Source organism: Leptonychotes weddellii, chromosome X (assembly GCF_054177405.1).
Source record: "Leptonychotes weddellii isolate Sample4059 chromosome X, ASM5417740v2, whole genome shotgun sequence".
Lineage (NCBI taxonomy): Eukaryota > Metazoa > Chordata > Mammalia > Carnivora > Phocidae > Leptonychotes > Leptonychotes weddellii.
The window spans coordinates 68,748,376-68,771,998 of NC_138385.1; the positions used below are offsets into that span (position 1 = coordinate 68,748,376).

The 23,623-nt window shown below is 38.8% G+C and overlaps 1 protein-coding gene across 10 annotated transcripts in view; it reads right to left on the reverse strand.

The window, feature by feature from the left end:
* CCNB3 (cyclin B3) overlaps nt 1-23,623 on the reverse strand; it is a 67,079-nt gene that overhangs the window by 33,672 nt on the left and 9,784 nt on the right. For 4 of the 10 annotated variants that reach the window (XM_081808870.1, XM_081808872.1, XM_081808874.1 and 1 more), the window contains 3 exons: nt 11,785-11,916; nt 9,480-9,566; nt 3,898-4,031 (listed from right to left, as the gene is read on the reverse strand). In XM_081808870.1, the coding sequence (XP_081664996.1) occupies nt 3,898-4,031; nt 9,480-9,566; nt 11,785-11,880 (317 nt within the window). In that variant the 5' untranslated portion in view covers nt 11,881-11,916. Of the gene's footprint in view, nt 1-3,897; nt 4,032-9,479; nt 9,567-11,784; nt 11,917-15,517; nt 15,721-17,171; nt 17,301-20,083; nt 20,177-23,623 lie in introns of those variants that run through there. The other 6 variants (XM_081808877.1, XM_031041389.2, XM_081808875.1 and 3 more) reach the window with 5 other exon arrangements.

The window sequence follows — 23,623 nt, forward strand, 5'->3', positions numbered from 1 at the left end:
CAAACTGAGGGTTGCTGGAGTGGTGGGGGGTGGGAGGGATGGGGTGGCTGGGTGATAGACATTGGGGAGGGTATGTGCTATGGTGAGTGCTGTGAATGTGTAAGACTGTTAAATCACAGATCTGTACCTCTGAAACAAATAATACATTATATGTTAAGAAAAAAAAGAATAAGAAGAAGATAGCAGGAGGGGAAGAATGAAGGAGGGGAAATTGGAGGGGGAGACGAACCATGAGAGACGATGGACTCTGAAAAACAAACTGAGGGTTCTAGAGGGGAGGGGGCTGGGAGGATGGGTTAGCCTGGTGATGGGTATTAAAGAGGGCATGTTCTGCATGGAGCACTGGGTGTTATACGCAAACAATGAATCATGGAACACTATATCAAAAACTAATGATGTAATGTATGGTGATTAACATAATAAAAAATTAAAAAAAAAAATTAAAAGGCCTCCAGATTGAAAAAGAAGAAGTAAAACTGTGTATTAGCAGATGACATGATTTACATATAGAAAATCCTAGGAATCTACACCAAAATTATTAGAACTAATACACAAGTTTAGCAAGGTTCTGTGACACAAGATCAATATACCAAAATCATATATATATTTCTATATCCTTGCAATGAACAGTATGAAAATGAAATTAGGAAAACAAATCCATTTACAACAGCATCAAGAAGAATAAAATGCTTAGAAATAAATTTAACAAAAGAAGTACAAAATTTATATTCTGAAAACTACAAAAACGTTGAAAGAAATTAAAGGTCTAAATAAAAGACATCTCATGTTTGTGGGTTGGAGGACTTAGTACTAAGATGGTAATACTCCCGAAACTGATTTACAGGTTCAAGACAACTTCTGTAAGAATCCCAGTGGTAACAGACAAGCTGATTCTAAAATTTATAAGGAATTGCAAAGAACCCAGAATAGCCAAAACAATCTTGAAAAAGAGGAACAAAGTTGGGAGGAGGAGTCACACTTCCTAATTTCAAAATGCACTACAGAGCAACAACAATCAAGATAATGTGGTACTGGCATAATGGCAGACATGTAGATTGATGGAATAAAATTGAGACTTCAGAAATAAACACTTGCATTTATTTTTTTTTAAAGATTTTATTTATTTATTTGAGAGAGAGAGAATGAGAGACAGAGAGCATGAGAGGGAGGAGGGTCAGAGGGAGAAGCAGACTCCCTGCAGAGCAGGGAGCCCGATGCGGGACTCGATCCTGTGACTCCAGGATCATGACCTGAGCCGAAGGCAGTCACTTAACCAACTGAGCCACCCAGGCGCCCCAACACTTGCATTTATAGTCATTTGATTTTTGACAAGGATGCCAAGATAATTAGGTGGAGTAAGATTAGTCTTTTTAACAAATAGTGCTGGGACAACTGGATATCTACATGCAAATAATGAAGTTAGACCCCTAACACATACTAACAATAAAAATTAACTCAAAAAGAATCAATAACCTAAGAGCTAAAACTTTAAAGCTCTGCAAAGAAAATCTTAAATCTTTGTAACCTCAGATTTGGCAATGGTCTCTTAGCACACCAAAAGCATGAGCAACAAAGGAAAAAATAAATTGGACTTCATCAAAATTAAAAACTTTTGTGCCTCAAAGGATACCAACAAGAAAATGAAAAGACAGCTCACAGAAAAAATGAAATATTTGCAAATTACATATCTGATCAGAGACTTAAATCTAGAAAATATAAAGAACTCTTACAACTTAATGAAAAGCTCAACAACTAAATTTTTTAAATGGGCAAAGGATCTGAGTAGACATTTCTCCAAAAAAAGTATGCAAGTGGGCAATAAGCACATGAAAGATGCTCAACATCATTAGTCATCAGAAAAATGCAAATCTAGGGGTGCCTGGGTGGCTCAGTCTGTTAAGTGTCTGCCTTCAGCTCAGGTCATGATCCCAGGATCCTGGGATCAAGCTCCACATCAGGCTCCCTGCTCAACTGGGAGCCTGCTTCTCCCTTTCCCTCTTGCTCCCCCTGCTTGCGTTCTGTCAAATAAATAAATAAAATCTTCAAAAAAAAAAAAGATAAATGCAAATCTAAAGCACAGTGAGATACCACTTCACACCCATTAGAATGGCCATAACAAAAAAAAAAAAAAAAAATAGTAAGGGTTGGCAAGGATGTAGAAAATTGGAAACCCTCATACAGTGTTGGTAGGAATGTAAAATAGTGCCACCACTATGGAATATAGTTTGGCAGCTCCTCATTGAGTTCAACATAGAATTACCATATGACCCAACAATTATATTCCTAGGTACACAGACAAAATAATTGAAAATAGGTGTTCAAACAAAAACTTGTACACAAATGTGCATAGCCACACCATTCACAATAACCAAAAGGTCGAAACAATCCAAATATCCATCAACTGAAGAATGGATAAAGAAAGTATGGAATATTCATACAATGGAATATTATTGGTCAACAAAAAGGAATGAAGTACTGATACCCAAAACAATATGGATGAACCTCGAAAACGCTATACGAAGTGAAAGAAGCTAGACACATAAAATCACACATTGCATAATTCCATTTATATGAAATGCCCACAACAGGCAAATCTATAGAAACAGAAAGTAGATTAGTGATTGCCTAGAGCTGGGGAGGATGGGGGAATTGAGAGGTGATAGCTAAAGATACAGGCTGGTTTGTTTTGTTTTGTTTGTTTGTTCGTTTTTTGTGTTTTTTGGATTCACCAAAATGTTCTAAAATTCATTGTGATGATGGCTGCATAACTTCAAATATGCTGAAAGCTTTCAGTATATAATGTGTGAACTACACACATTAAATGGGTGAATTGTATGGTATATAAATTATATCTCAATAAAGCTGTTAGCAAAAAAGCCCACTTAGAATAATGTGTGATTACAGTGAGCTCTCAATAAATGTCAGCCACTGTTCTAGTGCTATTATTAAGGTCCATTCCACTGAACCCTGAATGAAGGCAAGAATGTTCATGGTATTTTGTGAGGATTTCCCTGCTAAAGTCAGAATTATAAAAGAAAGTCAGGAGAAAATAATGCAGGGAATTAAAGTCAAAATACACACAGAAATCCCAGGAATTTCATCTCAGCAAGAAACTAAGTAGGGATAAATGCTAATCTCGTTTGATTTCTTTTGGCTAGGTAATTAGAAAAGTGTCCTGTGGACCTAACATGTTAATTTTCTAGAATTCCCCAACCTTCTTCTCTTACCCTTTGGAACCCATGCTTAAGCCTACTATAGCTATCTAGCTAATTTATTCTTTTCTTTCCTGAAAGTAATTCCCCCCGGGATGAGGAGAGGCTATAGAAAGGACTCACTCCACTCTCTAAGTCTTCTTCTAATAAAAGTTTTCCTAGGGGCAAATCCTTTTTCTAACCCAAATGAAAATACTCATATCTACTTGCAGAACCTGTGAACAGTTCCCTGTAACATCTGGAAAACAGGTTTTTGGCCTAGAGAGATAGTAATTTCTCTCCAGTAATAAGGAACAAACCTCTCCCAAAAGCTTCTAATGAGATAAGCAGACTGGCAAGCTATCAGCCAGCTGCTGAGTATCCCCTAAAAAGTTGCCCCCACAATCTTAAGCACAGACTACCTCAAACAGGGACTGAATTACTAAAAGAGAGAAAAGATGAGCACAAGATCTTTTGGCAAACTTCCCAATGACAACAGCTCTTTCAATATGCACAGGCCATGGATAGAGAGAGAAGAGGCCTATGACACGTCAGCAACCACAGCTGGGCATCCAAGGGTTAATGTGGTAATCACCACTGTGGCTCACTAAACCTGTTCTCAATGGGGGACAAAAGGAGGTCAAAGGATGTCACATACTCTCCTTTACCATCTAAAACACTGCCATCTGAGTCTCTTCTTACTCACCTTTCCTTATTCATCTCATTGTTTTTGGCCAACCCAAGAGCAGCTGTGTTCCCTTTTATCTTCTTGGAAACATCTTTAACAAACTCCTTATTGGCTTCCTTCTTGAGCTGGGCAGGTTGACTTTGAGAAGCCTGCTAAAAACATGGGGTGGGGGTAGGGCGCGGGGTAAGAAGGAAGCAAGGAAATGTAGAGAACCACAAATGACTTAATAGGTAGTGCTTACAGGAAAGTTCTGACCCACATCCCCATCTTGGACACCTTGTTTGGGTGTTCCCAGGAGTAATAATCAAAACATCCCACAATCAGTGTGGCACTGGTGTCAACCAATCACAATGGAAGCTGGCAGTATGGTAGTACTGCTACATATTAGCCAAATACCAGCCTTAAGTGATTCCAAGATACACAGAATGTAGTTCTGATCTCCATGTCAGGTATACTGGCTGGCAAGTTCCCAAAAAGATATTTTGTCAATATCACATTCTACTTTGACTCCATAAGATATTCGAGGGGGGGGGGAATGTAATATAACTGGCTTTAATACCTGGGTATACCAAGATCAACTAGCTTTTCAGGGTAGGCCTCTAACACAACACTACCGGTCATACATCTATCCCATCACTGAAGGGATATTTATTTAACATGGGGCTCTGGGGAGCTCCACCATAAACTCTAATCATGACTAATTCTACCAAACAGTAGAAGAGATCATGAGATTGTGAATGATATCAGTAAAAATAAATTTAAAAGTTATGCCTTTAAAATGAAACAAACTGAACCTAATTATATTCCAAATAGATACCATAATCACACTAAGGCAAAAAGAAAAAGAAAACAGAAGAAAATACAAGAAACAACTAATCCAAGTAAACACAGTTTTGGACTATATACCCTCAACATACACATTCTCAGTCAGGATGGGTTTGTGGGGTGGCAGAGAATATTGCAAATAATTCTGGAACTCTTTTTTTTAAGACTGATTGATTGATTGATTGATTTATCAGAGAAAGAGAGAGCGCACAAGCAGGGAGAGCTGCAGGCAGAGGGAGAAGCAGGCTCCCTGCTGAGCAAGGAGCCTGATGTGGGACTCGATCCCAGCATCCTGGGATCATGGCCTGAGCCGAAGGCAGACGCCCAACTGACTAAGCCACTCAGGCATCCCAAATCTGGAACCCTTTTTAACAGGTTTATTATGGTGGCATGGATGAAGTAATTCTGAAACCCTTTTAGATGTGCTACAGTACTGAGTAAATGTGTTGATGTCCTCATTGTAGAAGAAGAACATACAAATATGGATTGGGGAATGCAAGGAAAAACCCTGTGTATTGGAATGGGAGCTGTGTAAATTCATGATTTCTTAAATAGGTCTATGTATATATACATCTGAGTATATGGGTATATGTATACGTGTGTGCATCTGTGCATACAGATATATGTATATGTATGTTTAAATACACATATATGTATATGTGCATATAAAGATTTGGTTTAGACAAAAATCATCAATGGATGCTAAATCTAGGGGAAATTTTGATGAAGAGTAAGTTATTTGCAGGCTCTTAAGAGTGTGTCCCATACACCACTTACTAGCTGCAAGAGGAAAAAAAATAAACAGTAATTATACAATGGGAAACCAGATAACATCTTGACTGGGTGATCAAAATTTAGTATCACCAATAAGGGACAGATGGACATCATGTGCCTCCAGATGTGATATCCTAAGGACAGCGTATCACCTATACAGTATCCCAACCAACAATGTATATCATCAGTCTAGTCACATGGAAACATCAGACAAACACAAAATGAGGAATGTCCTATTTTTAAAAGGGTGTCTAGGGGTGCCCAGGTGTCTCAGTCAGTTAAGCATCTGCCTTCGGCTCAGGTCATGATCTCAGGGTCCTGGAATTGAGTCCTAAGTCCGGCTTCCTGCTCAGAAAGGAGTCTGCTTCTCCCTCCCCCTTTGTGCATGCTCTCTCTCTCTCTCTCTGTCAAATAAAGAAATAAATCTTTAAATATATAAATAAAAGGGTGTCTAGGTGGCACTGTATTTTTCAAAAGTGGTAATGTCAATGAAAAACAAAGAAAGGCTATGGAAATGTTCCAGAATTAAAAGCAGCTAGAGACTCTGAAACTAATAATACATTATATGTTAATTAATTGAATTTAAATTTTAAAAACACATACATATATTTTTTAAAAGCAGCTAGAGAGGGGCACCTGGGTGGCTCAGTTGGTTAAGCGACTGCCTTCGGCTCAGGTCATGATCTCAGGATCCTGGGATCAAGCCCCGCATCGGGCTCCCTGCTCGGCGGGAGGCCTGCTTCTCCCTCTCCCACTCCCCCTGCTTGTGTTCCCTCTCTCACTGTCTCTCTCTGTCAAATAAATAAAATCTTTAAAAAATAAAAAATAAAAAAATAAAATCAGCTAGAGAAATGACAAATAAATGATACTACACTGGATCATTTACTGGAAGGTAAAAATACTTATAATAACATTGACCTTATAAGGTCAACTGAAAAAATTGGAATATGGATAATAGATTACATAAAAATATTGTATCAATGTAAATTTATAAAGTTGTTAACAGTACTGTGGTTATATAAGGAAATTTCTCTGGGGCGCCTGAGTGGCTCAGTCAGTTGGGCGTCCAACTCTTAGTTTCAGCTCAGGTCATGATCTCAGGGTCATGAGATGGAGCCCCATGTTGGGCTCCACACTCAGCGGGGAGTCTGCTTGAGATTCTCTCTCTCCCTCTCCCTCTTCTTTTGCCCCTCCCCCTGCTCGCACTCTCTCTCTTTCTCTCGCTCTCTAAAATAAATAAATCTTTTTAAAAAAGACAATTTCTCTGACGAAATATACACTGAAGTACTTAGGGGTAAAAAGCCATGATGTATGTAAGCAAATGGTATAAAATGTTAACTATAAGTTAATCTAGGTGAAGAGTATATGCATATTATTTGTATTACTTTTTATTTTTGCAACTTTTTGTAAACTTGAAATTATTTCTAAATGAAATACTTAAAAAATATGCTTTTGTATCATCAGATCATAATAAGCAACTGCAATCCAACAGGGAATTAATTTGTTCTTAGGCCCTCAAGCCATCCACCTCTGCTCCTCAAATAGTTTGGCACTGTTTTCATTTTAACTTCTTACCTAAAGTTTTACAAACTCCCTCTATGTGCAACTGAGATTCAGAATTGGAAAAGAATTGCATTCTTGGCACGAGAGAGGTGGAGACCCCAACACCCAAGGTGAAACTCTACTTGCCATATATGAAGGTTCAAAGCACAAATATTCTCAGATCTAAGCTCAAGGGGACCTTAATCTGCACTTCCTTACAACTGTTTCATAAAGAAAGAAAGGAAAGAAAGAAAGAAAGGAAGGAAGGAAGGAAGGAAAGGAAGGAAGGGAAAGAAAGAAAGAGAGAAAGAGAGAAAGAGAGAAAGAGAGAAAGAAAAGAAAGAAAAGAAAGAAAAGAAAGAAAAGAAAGAAAAGAAAGAAAAGAAAGAAAGAAAGAAAGAAAGAAAGAAAGAAAGAAAATTGTGTCCTACTGACACAAAATCATTTAGGTACACGTGGATATAGACCCTATCTCCTTGTCTACTGGCTTAGGACCAGCTCTTACAGACCAAAAGTCTTTCCCATGCTGGAATGATAAAGGCGAGGAAAAGAAAAACACAGCAGGTTAATTAAAACAGATCAAATCTTTTGGCATGCCAGGACCTCACTGGTGAATGTTGAGGGGAAAAACAGATGTGTGGACATGGAGACTTAGTATACTGACAGGAATACAGACAGGAAGAAACAAATAATCATATAGGGAATCCCCAAAATTCAGAGAGAAAGGAGCCCTCAACCCTCAAATAGATGAGCTCAGACATCTGCAGAAATGCCCAATCCTAGGAATGGCTTAGGCACATTGTAATGATGGAACTTTCTCCGGAAAACACCAAAGACCATTCAAGGTTACCAAAGTGAATCTTCAAAACTTGAATGCAAAAGGGAATTGGGCTTTCTGAGTTTTGGAAAGCTAGAGCAGAGCTACTGCTCAGAGATGCCCTGCTTCTCTCATTTCCACTCGATATAGATGTGGCCTAACAGATACTGCATTCATTTGGAGAACCAGAAGGGCTCTGGATGATATCTGCCTGTATTTCCTATTAGTTTGTGTTTGTTCTTTATGAATGGCAATATAAACTTCACGAAAAAAAAAAAAAAAGGACTGAGACATAGCAAGAAATTATCTCATATGCTGTGAGACCTTGCTTTGCACAACGTCACCACTCTTCCATCAGGGACTCTGGGGGCCAAGGGAAGCCACACTACCATGAGCTGCATCTGCTTCTGATTTGTGTGGCTACCTTACTTCAGCCAAGTTTCTAGATCCATAGTTAAATAAGTCAGGAAACAAATCTAGCCTTACAGGTCTGTGTGGGAAGGGTCTCTTTCAACCAATCTACAGTAAATCTGAAATTATTCAGAAAGCTGTAACCTAATCATATATGTTGTAATCTGTATGGGGAGGAGACTATGTTAGTACAGAGGTGGTCACACAGCAGCATCTAAAGAGCAGAGATCCAAAGGAGAGAACTTTGCCAATGCTTAACCAATCCTGCTCAAGGGGGTAAAATATTATCTAGTAGATACAAGTATTCTGCAGCTACAGAAGGACACTCTATTATGGAGGGCAGGAATAGTTCACCAGGGTTCTCTGTATCCTAGATGAAACACTTCGAAAGCAACATTGGGCAAGTCCTGATCTGTAGACATAATTATGGTATCTACGTTATAGAAATAAATGAGGACTAAGGGAGTTAAATCAGGAAAAAGTGCTTAGAATAGTGCCAGGCACCTGGTAAGCCCTCAGTAGTCATCAGTTATTATTCTCTAAGACCAAAGATTACCTTGCCCAATTCTACGTTCAATTATTAACAGTTAACTATCAATTCTGGGTTTTGCTGGTATCTTAATAATATCAGAAGGGAGTGAACTCAACAATTCTCATCAAAATTGAGTTTCTCAATCTCCATGGTTGAAGACCAGACTATGGAACAGTGGTCCCCAATGGTTCTGTACATCAGGGGGCATTTTTGATTGTCACTATGAATGGGTTGCTGCTGGAATTTAACACCAGGAGCCAGAGATGTTGTGGCTGAGGACAGTCCTACACAATAGAAAAACTACTTCACCAAATGCCCATAGTGCTTGAATTGATAAACACTGCCTTGAACTACAATGAACCCATCAGGATACTCACCTCTGAGGCCTAGGCAGCTAGTTGAGCCACGTCTGGACTTAATCTAAATGCAAGATCCCGTAGCTCTTATATTTATCTACAATTTCATATCTGATAATCACTCTGTCTGCTGGTTCCAGAAAGTTCAACCAATTAATCCAGATGGTATGTGCCAGCAGAAGAGCTCCTGCAGCTTCTGAAATTGGATCATCGATTCCAAGTATAATTGGCTCTCAACATTCTAGAGAGGGTCAGGGTCTGGTAACCCAGAAAGATCCCTTAAGGAAGAGGTTATCTCAGCCATATGCAAAACCACAGCAAGGGATTGGACTAGCATACTCACATTGGTGAGATCTTCAAAAGCTGATCTCTTTTTGCATCGTCTCTTAGGTGAACATGAAGAGATCTTTGCTTGGTAATTCTCCCCTCTCTAAAAAAGTAAAAGAGGTAAATGAGTATATCCAATCATGAACACTTTTCAGGGACTTCGGGTCATCTTTGGGGCTCAGGGGCAAACTCCAGAATCTCCAAGCAACTGGAGATGTATATAATAAACCCCAAAAAACTACAACAAAAGGAAATTTTGGCACTCACTGCTGCTTAGAGAGTCCCTAAAGGAGGTAATCATTGATCATGGGGACAAAACTAGGATGATGACCTTCAGTGTAACCCCTAGAATGAGCAAAATAGCTTGGTAAAGCTAGTTTTCCCTCTTAGTTCTCTCATCTTTATGGTTATCTGATCAAAGATTAACAACCACCACCACCCTGCCATTCCCAGTCATTCCTTTAATATGGATGCACTCAAGTAAATCAGTTCAATAATTTAACAAATATTTAAGTATCTCTTACGTTAAGTATTTAAGATAGTCCCAATAAGGACAATAACACATATACCTAGATATCGGTCCAGGATCACCTCTTTACTAGCTGTTGACCTTGGACAAATCGCTTACTCTTTCAGCCTCAATTTGCTTATCAGTAAAATTGGAATGAAAACCTACCTTATTTGAGGATCAAATAAGAGAATACATATTTTTGAAAGTCTGTATAGAGGCGCCTGGGTGGCCCAAATTCTGTGTTTTGAGAAAGGAGTTTGATAATCCATATTAACCTCTAATTGTTAGTGTCTATGAAGGAGAGGTAGCAGATGGGAGGAGAGGTGACTATTTTGGAGCAAAAGGGGCTTTCTTTCTAGGTATTGTTTATCTGTGCATGCCTTACCCATCTCCCAAGTGAATGACACCATCTCTATGGGGCTACAGGTTAGGGTAAATCACACTGTAGTGCTCTTCTACTCATTAACAGTTTTTCTTTGGTGAAGGTCTCCTAAGTATTAAATCTCCTCTATGAAATGAGAACCCTGCCCTACTTTTATCAGAGAGTTGCTGTAATGTGAAGCAGAGCATTAGGGTCACACCATCTATTTGCTCTGTTCTTCATCTACATCATGAACAGTTAGTACATGACACAGTAAGTGATCAGAAGTTTAGAGAATTGGATTCATAGTACAATAGACCAATCTAGCACAGCAGAGCAATCCTGAAAGAGCCAAGAAGAATTACTTCTATTTTCTAATTGATTAAGCTAAGAAATCAGTAAACTATTAGTCTTTTATCTAGTTCATGGTAAATAATCCTAGTGGAAATAATTAGCAAAAATATTTGGTGGTTACACAAATCTCACAAATTAGCTAAGAAATAAACTGTCAGTCTGCTATCCAATTCCCACTTAATATTACCAGTAGAAATAATCCAATTCCCACTTAATATTACCAGTAGAAATAATCGGTCCCAAATAAAATTCACAGATAAAAGTGAACTCAATAAAACTTAGATTTACAAAATGTGCCCCCAGAAAGCTGGATTTGGAAAAATAATTGCCACAAAAGAAAACTTATTATGGCAGAACTCTAATCAGCAAATCCAATATAGACAAAAATCTGATCGATGAATCAAATCTTTCTTGCAAATTTATATATAAAAAAAATCTAGCCCCTCCATGAAAATCATTTTAGTAAAATGAAAAAATGAAAATGATTAGAAAATGTTTATCTATGCTGAGAGAAAACCAATCAAGGAAATAAAATTGGCCTAATGATGTTTGCTCCAGGAAATACTCCCTTAATGACAATTCATCAGTATTAGTAAAACTCTGGTTAAAATATGTATGGTGATGAACAAAGAACATCCCAGGGTCGGAATGACAGTGTCAAACTATCCACAAGGTCAAAATGGACACCGTCTTCAAATTTAATAGCTATAAAAAGCCATGATAATACATTTGTTGAAGATTAGCTTCAGAGTCTCCCCCAGGATGCACTAAGCAGCCTCCCAGCAAGGTACTTTGAACATGTCCCAGACACTAAGAGTATAGACGTGATCATTAACAAGGGCTGAGTATTATTTGCTTCTGAAGGTTGTGAAGGACACCCTTCATTTCAGCTATGCATATATGGGAAAGGAGAGTTACACTTAGAATCCAAGTTCTAATTTGCTGGTCTTCTTAAACTACAAGCGCTACCACTCCTTCCCAACTTCTCAGATTAAACAACACATACTCAGAAAGATTTAGGGGTGAGGATAGGGACTGAGCCAACACAGAAAGAAGCTACTCGAGACACTGTTGGGAGAGACAGCTTGCTCTAACCTTTTCAGATTGGCCATGATCACTGGGCACAATTTTGCTCGACTGTGATTTCTTAGTCTCAGGTTTGGAGCTTCGGGATGGTAGAGGCAGTGGCATCTCTCACAGGTTCAGCAGTGTCTATCCAAGATAGGGCTGCAATCAGAAAGGGACTCTTTCAAACACCATTCACCAGACACTTCGCAGAATTCTCCGAAAACCCCTGAGAATACCCAGTCTCTCTATAGCATCTCTAGAAGAAAATATACTTTGAGTTAGGCAGATCTGTGTTTAAATCTTAGTTCTACCACAATTAGCCTTAGGCAAGTGACAAACTCCCTGGGCTTCAGTTAGCTCATCTGTAAAATGGAGATAAGTATACCTACCTCTGCACGGCACTGTTCCAATTAAACGAGATACTCTATATAAAAAGCCGAGCACAGTGCCTGTCATCCTCTGTGGGCACTGGAACTGTGGCCTACCTCCTAGTTTAGGCCTGGGAACACTAGGAACAAGTCACATGAGTGTTTTGCATTAAAAACGATCAAGAACATGCAGATCATATAGTATGGAAGCCAGCTGGAAGGGTTAAGGTTCTTTAAAAGGCACAGGGTCCTGGCACAGCAATTACAATGATGCTACAGAGAAGATGCAAGAATACACTGCACACACATATATGCATGATAGGCCGGAGTATTCAAAGACTGCATTCAACCAAAAGAAACCATAATCCAGTTCCAGAGACACTTGGCAGGGAAAAAAAAAAAAAAAAAAAATCAAAAGATGAGATAACAATAGAAGGAACTAACTTATTGAAAATCACTTGACATAAAAATTTAACCATCATTACAGCCCTTGAGAGAGTCCTATCTTTGTCCCATCTTGGTGGGAGACCCCATTCTATGTTTTTTATGGTTCTTTCTTGTGAGTCCTCAATAGTTAGGATATACTTATGTGTCTTACGAGCAAATGCATTATTAGGAGGAATCTGTTTTTGGATATACAAGAGGCCCTTCCCACTCAGATGCAACTGCCCTTCCAACCTCACCCACATTCAATCTCCAAATTCAAATGCATTTGACAAAGAACAGGCTCCTGGAAGCGAGACCCTACAGGCAATGCAACAAGCTTACCATTCTGTACCAAATATTTCCAGCAATGGAGATATTAATGCAAATAAATCATGCATCTTATCCTATAAGTATTCACAAGCACAGCTCTAAATGTAACATAAAAATGTGGCAAATGATTTAATAAAAGTAAATACAAAGAACTACAGAAACACAATGCAAAGTCGATAATCTTGTCAGGGAAAGGGGTGGGAGAAGGCTTCATAGCGGAGATCATATATAATCTAGATTTAAATGACAAAGAGGTTCCCAAGTAGACTGGGGAGCTTTCCCGGCAAAGAAAGCCTGAGCCCAGGCAGAGACTTGAACACGTCGAGCATGGCAGATGCAGGGACACCCAAGTTTCCTGGAGTGTAGAGTATAAAAAATGTATTGGGGAGGAGTTAGAAAGGGGCTGAATGCTAGGCTGGAGGCAGGCTGGTAAGAAAGGGAAGCAGAGAAGACTGCAGCTTGAGGGGAAGGTTTAAGAAAGGAGAAAGGCTGATTTTGGATGAAGAAGTATTAAACATTTTGTCAGTCAGGAAAAGCCAGTACAAGTATGTGCCTTCACATTTATTACCTCAGTTGATCCTCACAACAAAACTGTGGGGGTACACAGTACAAATACAATTCTTCCCATTTTAGAGGCCTCGGTGTGTTAAGTGACTTACTCCACAGGACAAACTACTGAGCAGTATAGGTCACCCAGCTCTTTCCAGGGCTCTTTCTAAAATACCATGAAGTCTCTCCAATCATACTCAAAAGCACTCCAAAACAGTCCATGGTCCAAATCGAAAGGCTGTACTGTGGTAGTGTAAGGAGACAGAATGAGCAGGTATTTTTTTTAAGAAGCAACTGGGTTTCTAAACCAGACAACTTAAGATCTTTGAGGCTTAATTTTCTCATTTGCAATAGAGGTATACCACCATTTACTTGCAGAAGCAACATATGACTCCAAAGTAAATTCGTATGTGTGAAACCTAACCCATGGTAGGCCCTCAAAATAAGTGGTGCATCTTACTTTCCCTCTCCTCCCCCAAATCCAAACCTATTTTCCATCTCATCTTTCAAAACTCAGCCGAGCAGCAATAAAGCCAAATTGGGTGCACCCACCCTTAAATGCACTGTATGAAAACCACTTACTCTGCTGTTATTATTCACACCTCGGACAATTTTTTTATGGATGACCAAAGACTCATGTCCTGAAACTTTCATCTTTCAAGGGGAAAGAAAAAATAGACTGAACTCAACAGGCTAGAAAACTTCCAGCTGATGACATCACAGGGTAACTAAACCTCAGAGAGAATAAGGTTATCCAGATGATATTCATACACCACCTTCATTATCCTGGACACTAATCACTTGTTTTGGGGGACACACACAGTGACTTAAGTAACTAGTTTCTCTGCCATTAGGAAGGGGGAGGGGATTGACTCCACTAAAAACAAGCTTTCATTAAGGGACATTCAGCAGAACATTATTGACTTCTACCACCTACAGAACGGGGCCTTACTTGGACGAGAAAATTAGAATCCTTTCCACTTTCCAGACTTTCCATCTTCCATACATATACACTGATAAGTGTGGGAGACTCCACTGCGCATCCCAGAACTGGTGCTAAAACCCAAACAGGGGCAAGTTGGCTCATTTAGAAGCCCCGTTGCTTAGACTCCAAGACTGTAGATCAAGACAGTCTACAGGAAACAACAGCAACTTCATTTTATATCTAAAAGCAGGTTACAGACAGCAAGACACTGGGGAGAGAATGCAGCACGGTGTCCATGAAAGCAGCACTGGGCTGGGAAGAATGCCTAGGCTCTCTGACTCTGCCCCAGGCTGGCTGGATGATGCTAGGCAAGTCCCTTTTCCCTCTCTAGGCCTTTGTTTCCCCACCTAAGAAAATGAGGCCATGGGACCAGAGCCTCCTAGCTAGTCCAACCATGGTCAACAGATCAGCAACGTTAGCATCACCTGGGAGCTTGTTAGCAATTTAAAATCCCAGGCCCCAAGCTAGACCTACCAAATCTGAAAGTGCAAGTTAACAATATCCCCCAGGTGATTTGTATGCACTTCAAAGTTTAAAAAGCACTGTTCTAGGGTCCTTTGGCCTCTGACATTCTAGGATCCTAAGTGGACCAAAGCACAGAGAAGTGGGAAAGCCCGGAGCTGCAGCGGTTGGAGCATGGGATAGAAGAGCCAGTGGAGATAAAAGCGGTAACAAAGGAGAGAGCACACGTTTCCATCCTTTTTCATATCCTCCAACCTGTAATTCAAAGACATCCCGCAAGTAGCACTGTCTGACTTAAATACGTCCTGTGGATGAAACTGATCCTCCACACTTCCACTTGTGAAAAGACGTTTTGTAAATGTACTCTGATTCAGGCATGTGTACTGGTCGCTCTATCTGAAAGCTAGGACACAGTCCCATTTCTTTTGCCATCTCACCCTCTAAAACACATTCCCTGCCCAACTTCGCACAAACTGCTGACTGACAGCAGAACAAAACAAAGGTTTCATGGCAAGGATGCCTTGCTTGCCGGCGAGAGAAGACAGCGTGTTCACAAGGGGCTGGAGTAGTGCTCAGGCATCAACCCGCTTGCGACAGGGCCGGGCATTCGAGCGGGCCGTATAAGCCCAAAGGCGCCTACCTCACACCGAGATTGAGGGCAGAACATGAAGATCATGGACGCACTCCTAGACCAGGAGAGGCCCGGAAATGAACGGAGCTCCGCGTTGTAGCGACCTGTGTCCTTCTCAACCTGGCCTGGGCTCGCTCCAATCTGCCCAGTAGCGAATTTTGAAAATTACAGCCCCAGGAGGAAGCGCAGTGGAGATTGGCCAGCAGGGGCCAATCAGCGGGCACCGTTGGGGCGTGTGCGCCCCTAGCACGGAGGGGCGGAGCTGGGTATTTTGAAATTGAACTGGGCGGCTAATAGCCTTCGCATTGGGGCGTGGTTTCGAGTACAATTGGCTGAACCCGGCAGGGCTGACCAGCCGAGTACTGGGTCAATTTATTTATTTTTTTTTTTAATTTTTTATTTTATTTATTTGACAGAGACAGACACAGCGAGAGAGGGAACACAAGCAGGGGGAGTGGGAGAGGGAGAAGCAGGCTTCCCGCGGAGCAGGGAGCCCGATGCGGGGCTCGATCCCAGAACCCTGGGATCATGACCTGAGCCGAAGGCAGACGCTTAACGACTGAGCCACCCAGGCGCCCCTGGGTCAATTTAAAGAGGCGTTTTTATTTAAATAATCCTGCCAGAGGATGGGGACGAGAGTGGCTGCGTAATGCAGATTCAGACCAATTAAAACATTAACATTAACAACCCTCTGTAGAGTCAAATGTTAACTCCTGCTGGCTTCACAAATGACCTTGTGAGGGAATCAGGGCAGAAATTATTGCCCCTATTTTATGGATAAGCACCCAAAGTGCAGTAGAGCTAATAGTAGCTAACATTAATTTACCACTAGCTCTGTGCTAAATGCTATAAATTTTTATTCTTTTAAATCCTGTCCAAAAAGATAGGTACTTTTATTAGTGCCATTTTACAGATGACAAAATTGTAGCTTGCTAACTGCCCAATATCACAAACCTGAATTGTGGCAAAGCAGGTATTACAACTAGATATTCTCATTCATTTCACTCACTCATTCACTCACTCATTCATTCATTCATCCATTCATTCATCCAACAGTTACTGAGCACCTGCTTTGTTCCAGGAGCTAGAAAAACTATATATGAGTAATTGACAAAAGACTTGGAAGAATTAACAGCCCTGCCCTATACTCTGAAGATGCAAAGAGTAAATAGAGATACCAAGGATAAAATCCAGGACTTGCTGCATACACAGCAGCTAGCTACTCTACCACTAAACTACATCCCTGCCTTTACTATCAGCCCATTCTCCTTTTAGTATCTCACAGCTTCTACATTAAAAGTGGAATATTCACATGATCCCAGGCCCTCTTCTCTTTTCAATCTCCCTAGGTTATCTCATCCAGAGCCACGACTTTAAATATCATCTAAAAGCTGGCCCTGAACTCCAGATTCATAAATCCAAATGACTACAACACATCTCCGCTTGGATGTCTGATAGACAACTCAAACTCAGTATGTTCACAATGTTTACCAAAGCTGATCCTCCTTCCAATATCTCCCATTTCAAAAATTGGTACCACATCAAACTTGTTAATCAAGCCAGAAACCTGGGTATCATCCTCGATTCAAACTCTCTTCCATCACCTTACCTTCCCATATCCAATCCTTCAACAAGTCCTATTGATTCTACCTTAAAATTATACCTTATATCCATCCACTTCTCTCCACGTCCACTGCCACCACAGTCTCTCATCTGGACCACTGCCAAGAGCCTCCAAGCTGCTCTCCCCCTTTCCAATCTTGATCTTCTCTAATGTGAATACAAGATCAATCTTTAAAAAAAAAAAGAAAAAATATATCATCTTTCTCTCATGCTTTAGTGGTTTCCCACAGAACTTAATATCCAAACTCCTTACTGTGATCTACAAAGTCTTGCCTATATCATCAACCTCATCTCATACCACTCTTTCTTGTTCACTACATTCCAGCCATAATGGTCGTCTTTCAGGGCTTTGAATATAATAAAATCCTTCTCTTCAGAATCTTTGTACATGATGTTCCCACTGCCTGGAACATTCTTCCCTCCATTCTTTAAATTACTTGTTTTTTTCTGATGCTTCAACTCTCAGCTTAAATGCCCCCTCTTCAGAGAGGCTTTCTCTGACCATGTTATCTAAAGTAGTATTCTCCTCCCACTCCTTTATACTCTATCTCAGCCCCTTACATTTATTTTAGAGTAATTATTGCTATTTGTAATTTTTAACCTATCTCCTCATTCAGGAATGCAAGGTCCTTACCTAGAGAGTATTATGCTAAGTGAAGTAAGTCCTACAGAGAAAGACAAATACCTTATGATTTCACTTATATGTGGAATATAAAAAACAACAAATGAACAAAAAAAAAAAAAAACAGAAACAGACTCAGAAATAAAGATGTACTTCATATATACAATGGACTATTACCCAGCCATCAGAAAAGATGAATACCTACCATTTGCATCAACATGGATGGAACTGGAGGGTATTATGCTAAGTGAAATAAGTCAAGCAGAGAAAGACAATTATCATATGGTTTCACTCATATGTGGAATATAAGAAATAGCGCAGAGGACCACAGGGGAAGGGAGGGAAAACTGAATGGGAAGAAATCAGAGAGGGAGACAAACCATGAGAGACTCTGGACTCTGGGAAACAAACGGAGGGTTACAGAATGAGGTGGGTGGGGGCGTGGGGTAACCAGGTGATGGGTATTAAGGAGGGCACGTGTTGTGATGAGCACTGGGTGTTATACGCAACTAATGAATCGTTGAACACTACATCAAAAACTAATGATGTACTCTATGTTGGCTAACTGGACATAATAATAAAAAATAATAAATAAATAAATAATAAAGAGAATGAACTGGTAGCTGTGTGTGTGTGGGGGGGGACAGATAAAGGGGATTAAGAGGTAAAAACTTCCAGTCACAAGGATGAAAAGTAAAGTGTAAGGAATATAGTCAATAATATTGTAATAACTTTATATGGTGACAGATGGTAACTACACTTATTGTGGTGAGCATTTTGTGATGTATGTAATTATCGAATCACTATGTCATATACCTAAAACTAATATATTTCAACTATACTTTAATTATAATTTTTAAAATTCTAAAAATAAAAAAACTAAAATGTATAATAAAAAAATAAAACAAAACAAAAAGAATACAAGACCCATAACTATATGGACCATATCCATTGTGCTCTATCTCCAGTTATTAGCATTAATAATAGTTAATATTTATCAATTGCTTACTCTATGTTTGATGCTGTTCTGAGACTCACAATAATACAGTGAGGTGTTAATATCCCCATTTTGCAGAAGAGAAACTTGGAGTACAGAGAAGTTTAGTAACTTGCCTGAGATCACACAGCTAGCAAGTTATTGGACTGGGATTTAAACCCAAGCAATCTGATTTCAGAGACAAACACATATTCATTACCCTATACCCGGCTCTTTGATAAATGATTAAAAAATATTTGTTAACTAAGCAATTTAGTATCTTCTTTTAAGGGTAATCACTGTGGACAAGTGCCCCACTGGGATGCACTAAAGAAGAAATACAGTGTTAACCCAAGTCACTTTAAGTCGTCTTTATTTTCTTTAATTTTTATTATTCAAGTATAGTTGACATACAATATGATCTTAGTTTCAGGGGTACAATATAGTGATTTGACAATTCTATACATTACACAATGATCACCATGATAATTGTAGTTACCATTTGTCAACACACAACATGATTATAATAATATAATATTCCCTGTGCTGTACTTTCAATTTCCCTGACTTTTATTTTAAAACTGGAAGTTTGTACCCTCACCTACTTTACCCATCCCCTCCTTCCAACAACCACCAATTTGTTCTTTCTTTATGAGACTGTTTCTATTTTTTTTGTTTGTTCATTTGTTTTTGAGATTCCACATATAAGTGAAATCATATGGTATTTGTCTTTCTTTGACTTATTTCACTTAACATTACATCCTCTACATCCATTCATGTTGTCATAAATGGCAAGATCTCATTCTTTTTTACAGCTGAGTACTATTCTGTTATACACACACACACACACACAAATATCTTCTTTATTCATCTATCATTGGACACTTAGGTTGCTTCCATTTCTTGGCTATTGTAAATAATGCTGCAATAAACATAGGGGTGCATATGATTTTCTTTTCCCTGATGATCAGTGATGTTCCAGTATATGATTTCACTTATATAGATAGCAGGAGGGGAAGAATGAAGGAGGGGAAATCGGAGGGGGAGACGAACCATGAGAGACGATGGACTCTGAAAAACAAACTGAGGGTTCTAGAGGGGAGGGGGGTGGGAGGATGGGTTAGCCTGGTGATGGGTATTAAAGAAGGCACGTTCTGCATGGAGCACTGGGTATTATACACAAACAATGAATCATGGTACACTACATCAAAGACTAATGATGTAATGTATGGTGATTAACGTAACAATAAAAAAATTTTAAAAAAAGATTGCTTTGGCTATTTGGGGTCTTTTGTGGTTCCATACAAATTTTAGGATTATTCTAGTTCTGTAAAAAATGCTGTCAGTGGGGCACCTGGGTGGCTCAGTTGGTTGGGCCTCTGCCTTCCGCTCAGGTCATGATCCCAGGAAGCCTGTTTCTCCCTCTCCCTCTGCTGCTCCTCCTGCTTGTGCTCTCTCACTCTCTCTGTCAAATAAATAAATAAAATCTTTACTAAAAATGCTGTTGGTATTTTGTTAGGGATTGCAATGAATCTATAGATTGCTTGGGTTAGTATGGACATTTTAACAATATCTTTTTTGAGAGAGAGAGAGAGAGAGAGCATGAGCAGGGTTAAGGGCAGAGGGAGAGAGAGAATCTCAAGTAGGCTCCATGCTCAGTGCAGAGCCCGACACAGGGCTCAATCTCAAGACCCTGAGATCATGACCTGAGCCAAAATCGAGAGTCAGATGCTTAACCTATTGAGCTTCCCAGGTGCCCAGACATTTTAACAATATTAATTCTTCCAACCCATGATCATGATGTATTTTTCCATTTGTTTGTGTTGTCTTCAATTTTTTTCATCAATGTTTCAGTTTTCACAGTATAGGTCTTTCACCTCTTTGGTTCAATTTGTTCCTAGGTATTTTATTCCTTTTAGTGTAATTGTAAATGGGATTGTTTTTCTTAATTTCTCTTTCTGCTACTCCATAATTAGTGTATAGAAAGCCACAGATTTCTGTATATTAATTCTGTATCCTACAACCTTACTGAATTTATTAGTTCTAGTAGCTTTCTGGTGGAGTCTTTAGAATTTTCTATATATAGCATCATGTCATCTGCAAATAATTACAGTTTTACTTCTTTACCAATTTGGGTGATATGTATTTCTTTTCCGTGTCTGATTTCTATAGTTAAGACTTCCAGTACTGTGGCAAATAAAAGACTGTAAGCCCTTCTTTAGTCAAGAGAGGAAAAGTTCTATCTACCAAAACAACAGCAATATAAAAATTACAAAAGAAGCCATTTCATTTTTCCTATTCTTCCCGCTTTTCAAAAAACAAAAAAGTTATTGAGCAAAAGAACATTTCCAAAAATGTTTGTTTGTTTTTCTCTCAACCTTCACACCTCCAGTTGACTTAACCTCTCCTTCATGTTCCACTCAGAGAGAACACTGAGAAAAGAGGAAATAGCCCTTTGACTCTATCACTTTCCAATATTTCCCTCTTCCCAGGCAGACAACATTCTCATAAACTCTCCTTTCTCCTCCCCGCTACATCCCTCATATTAAAACCCGATAGAAAAGACACTACATCAAAAACTAATGATGTAATGTGTGGTGATTAACATAACATAAAAAAAAAAAAACCGATAGAAAAGATCTGCTATTATCTACTTTACTTTTACATGAAAATATATTCCAGATGGATCCAAGATTTAATTGTGAAAATTAAACCATGGAAATACTAGACAAAATATAAAAGAATACTTTTATAACCTCCAGAAGGAAAAATTTTTCTAAACAGGACCAAAAAAATTAAAGATAGCAAAAGCCTCAATAATTTTTAATAGCTAAAAATTGAAAATTTGTTTGGCAAAACAAATTTTTTAAAAAGAAAAAAAGCCAGTGTAGCTATATTAATATCAGATAAAGTAAACTTCAGAGCAAAGTAAATTAGCATAGACACAGAGAAATATTACATAATGATAAATGGGTCAATCCACAAAGAAGACACAGCAACCTTACTGACATCCAAAGCATAATGAGGGAATACTATGAGCTCTATACACATAAATTTCACAATTTAATTGAAATGGACAAATTCTTTGGAAATCACAAACTACCACGATGTACCCAATATGAAATAATCATCTGAATAGCTCCATAGTTTTAAAGAAAGTCAATTTGTAATTTTAAAATTCTCAAAAAAAGAAGTCTCTAGGCCAAGATTATTTCACCGGAGAATTAAACTAAATCTTTAAAGAATAATTAACACCAATTCTACACCATCTCTTCCAGAAAATAAAGAGGAGGGAACACTTCCCAACTCATATGAAAACACTTCTACCGTGATATCAAAAGCAAAGACTACGAAAAAAGAAAAACACGTACCAATCGTCCCTCATGAAAAGAGATGCAAAATCTTCAACAAGATATTAGCAAACAGAATTTAGCAATTATAAAAAATATTATATACCATGACCAAGTGCGGTTTATTCCAGGGATGCGAGACTGGTTCAAAAAATCAATCCACATAATCTATCACATTAACAGGCTAAGGAATCCACAAAAATAAGAAAACTATTAAAACTAATAAATGAGCTCAAGGCTGTAAAATCAATATACAAAACTCAATTGTATTTCTATAGCCTTGCAAGGAACTATCTGAAAATAAAATTAAGAAACCAATTCCATTTATAATGGCATCAAAAGGAGCCAATTACTTAGAAATAAATTCAACAAAAGAAGTACAAGACTTGTACACTGAAAACCACAAAACATTATTAAGAAAAAGTAAAGACCTAAATAAATGTAAAGACATCCCATGCTCATCAACTGAAATACGTACTTAGTTAAGATGGCATCCCTCTCAAATTGACCTACAGAATCAACGAAATCTCTATCAAAATCTGTGTAGAAAAAAGTTAACATAGCAGACCTGAGAATGTTATCATCTGAAAATCCTGCAGGCAAGGTTGACCCTTAGCTAGGATCTAGGAACTTGGATTTGGGGAGGATTCCCACCACCCTAACCCATAAAAGTAGTTCACTGTACCTTCATTGTGCAAACAATATGGCTTATGGTGAACACGAGACTTCCTCCTGGGACTTTGGCATTTCGGTATGTACTAGGCAGAGGGTTGCCTGCACGACCAGCCTCCAGCAAAAATCCTTGGCATCGAGTATCTAACTAGAGTCCCTTGTAAACATCATTTCACACATGTCACAACTCTATACCGGGAAAAGTTATGCTAAATGAAAGAAGTCAGTCACAAAAGACCACAATACCAAATAATTTCATTTATATTAAATGTCCAAAATAGGCTGATCTATAGAGACAGAAAGAAAATTAGTGATTGCCTAAGGCTGGGTAAGTACAGGGTTAGGGGAGCTGGGGCGTGATGGCTACAGGGTATGAGGTTTCTTTTTTTGGTGATGAAAATGTTCTAAAGTTGATTATGGTGATAGCTCCACAACTCTGTGAATATACTAAGAATCACTGAGTTGTACACTTTAAAGAGGTGAACTACGTGGTATTCGAATTATATTTTAATAAAGCTGTTTTAAAAATAACTAGCTAATAAAAATATATTGGTTCTTTCAAAAAAAAAAAATTCTGTTTAAGAGTAGCAAGAAAAGACTCAGTAGAACCAGTTAGGAAGTTGCTGCAATAAGCCAGGCAGTTCGGACCGAGGCGATTCAACCTTCTTGGCCATGGCCAAGCACTTCTATATGGTTCTGGGCATGGCAATTCTTGAACCTAGTGATATCCCTTGCAGGATAAATGAAAATCAGTAACACACAGTCGTTCTCCTCAAGCATTTGGAAAGATAAAGCTCATAATGAAATAGAACAGACACTGCTTTCCTTGAACCTATGAACATCTTTTCTGAAGGAAACGTATCAATAAATGT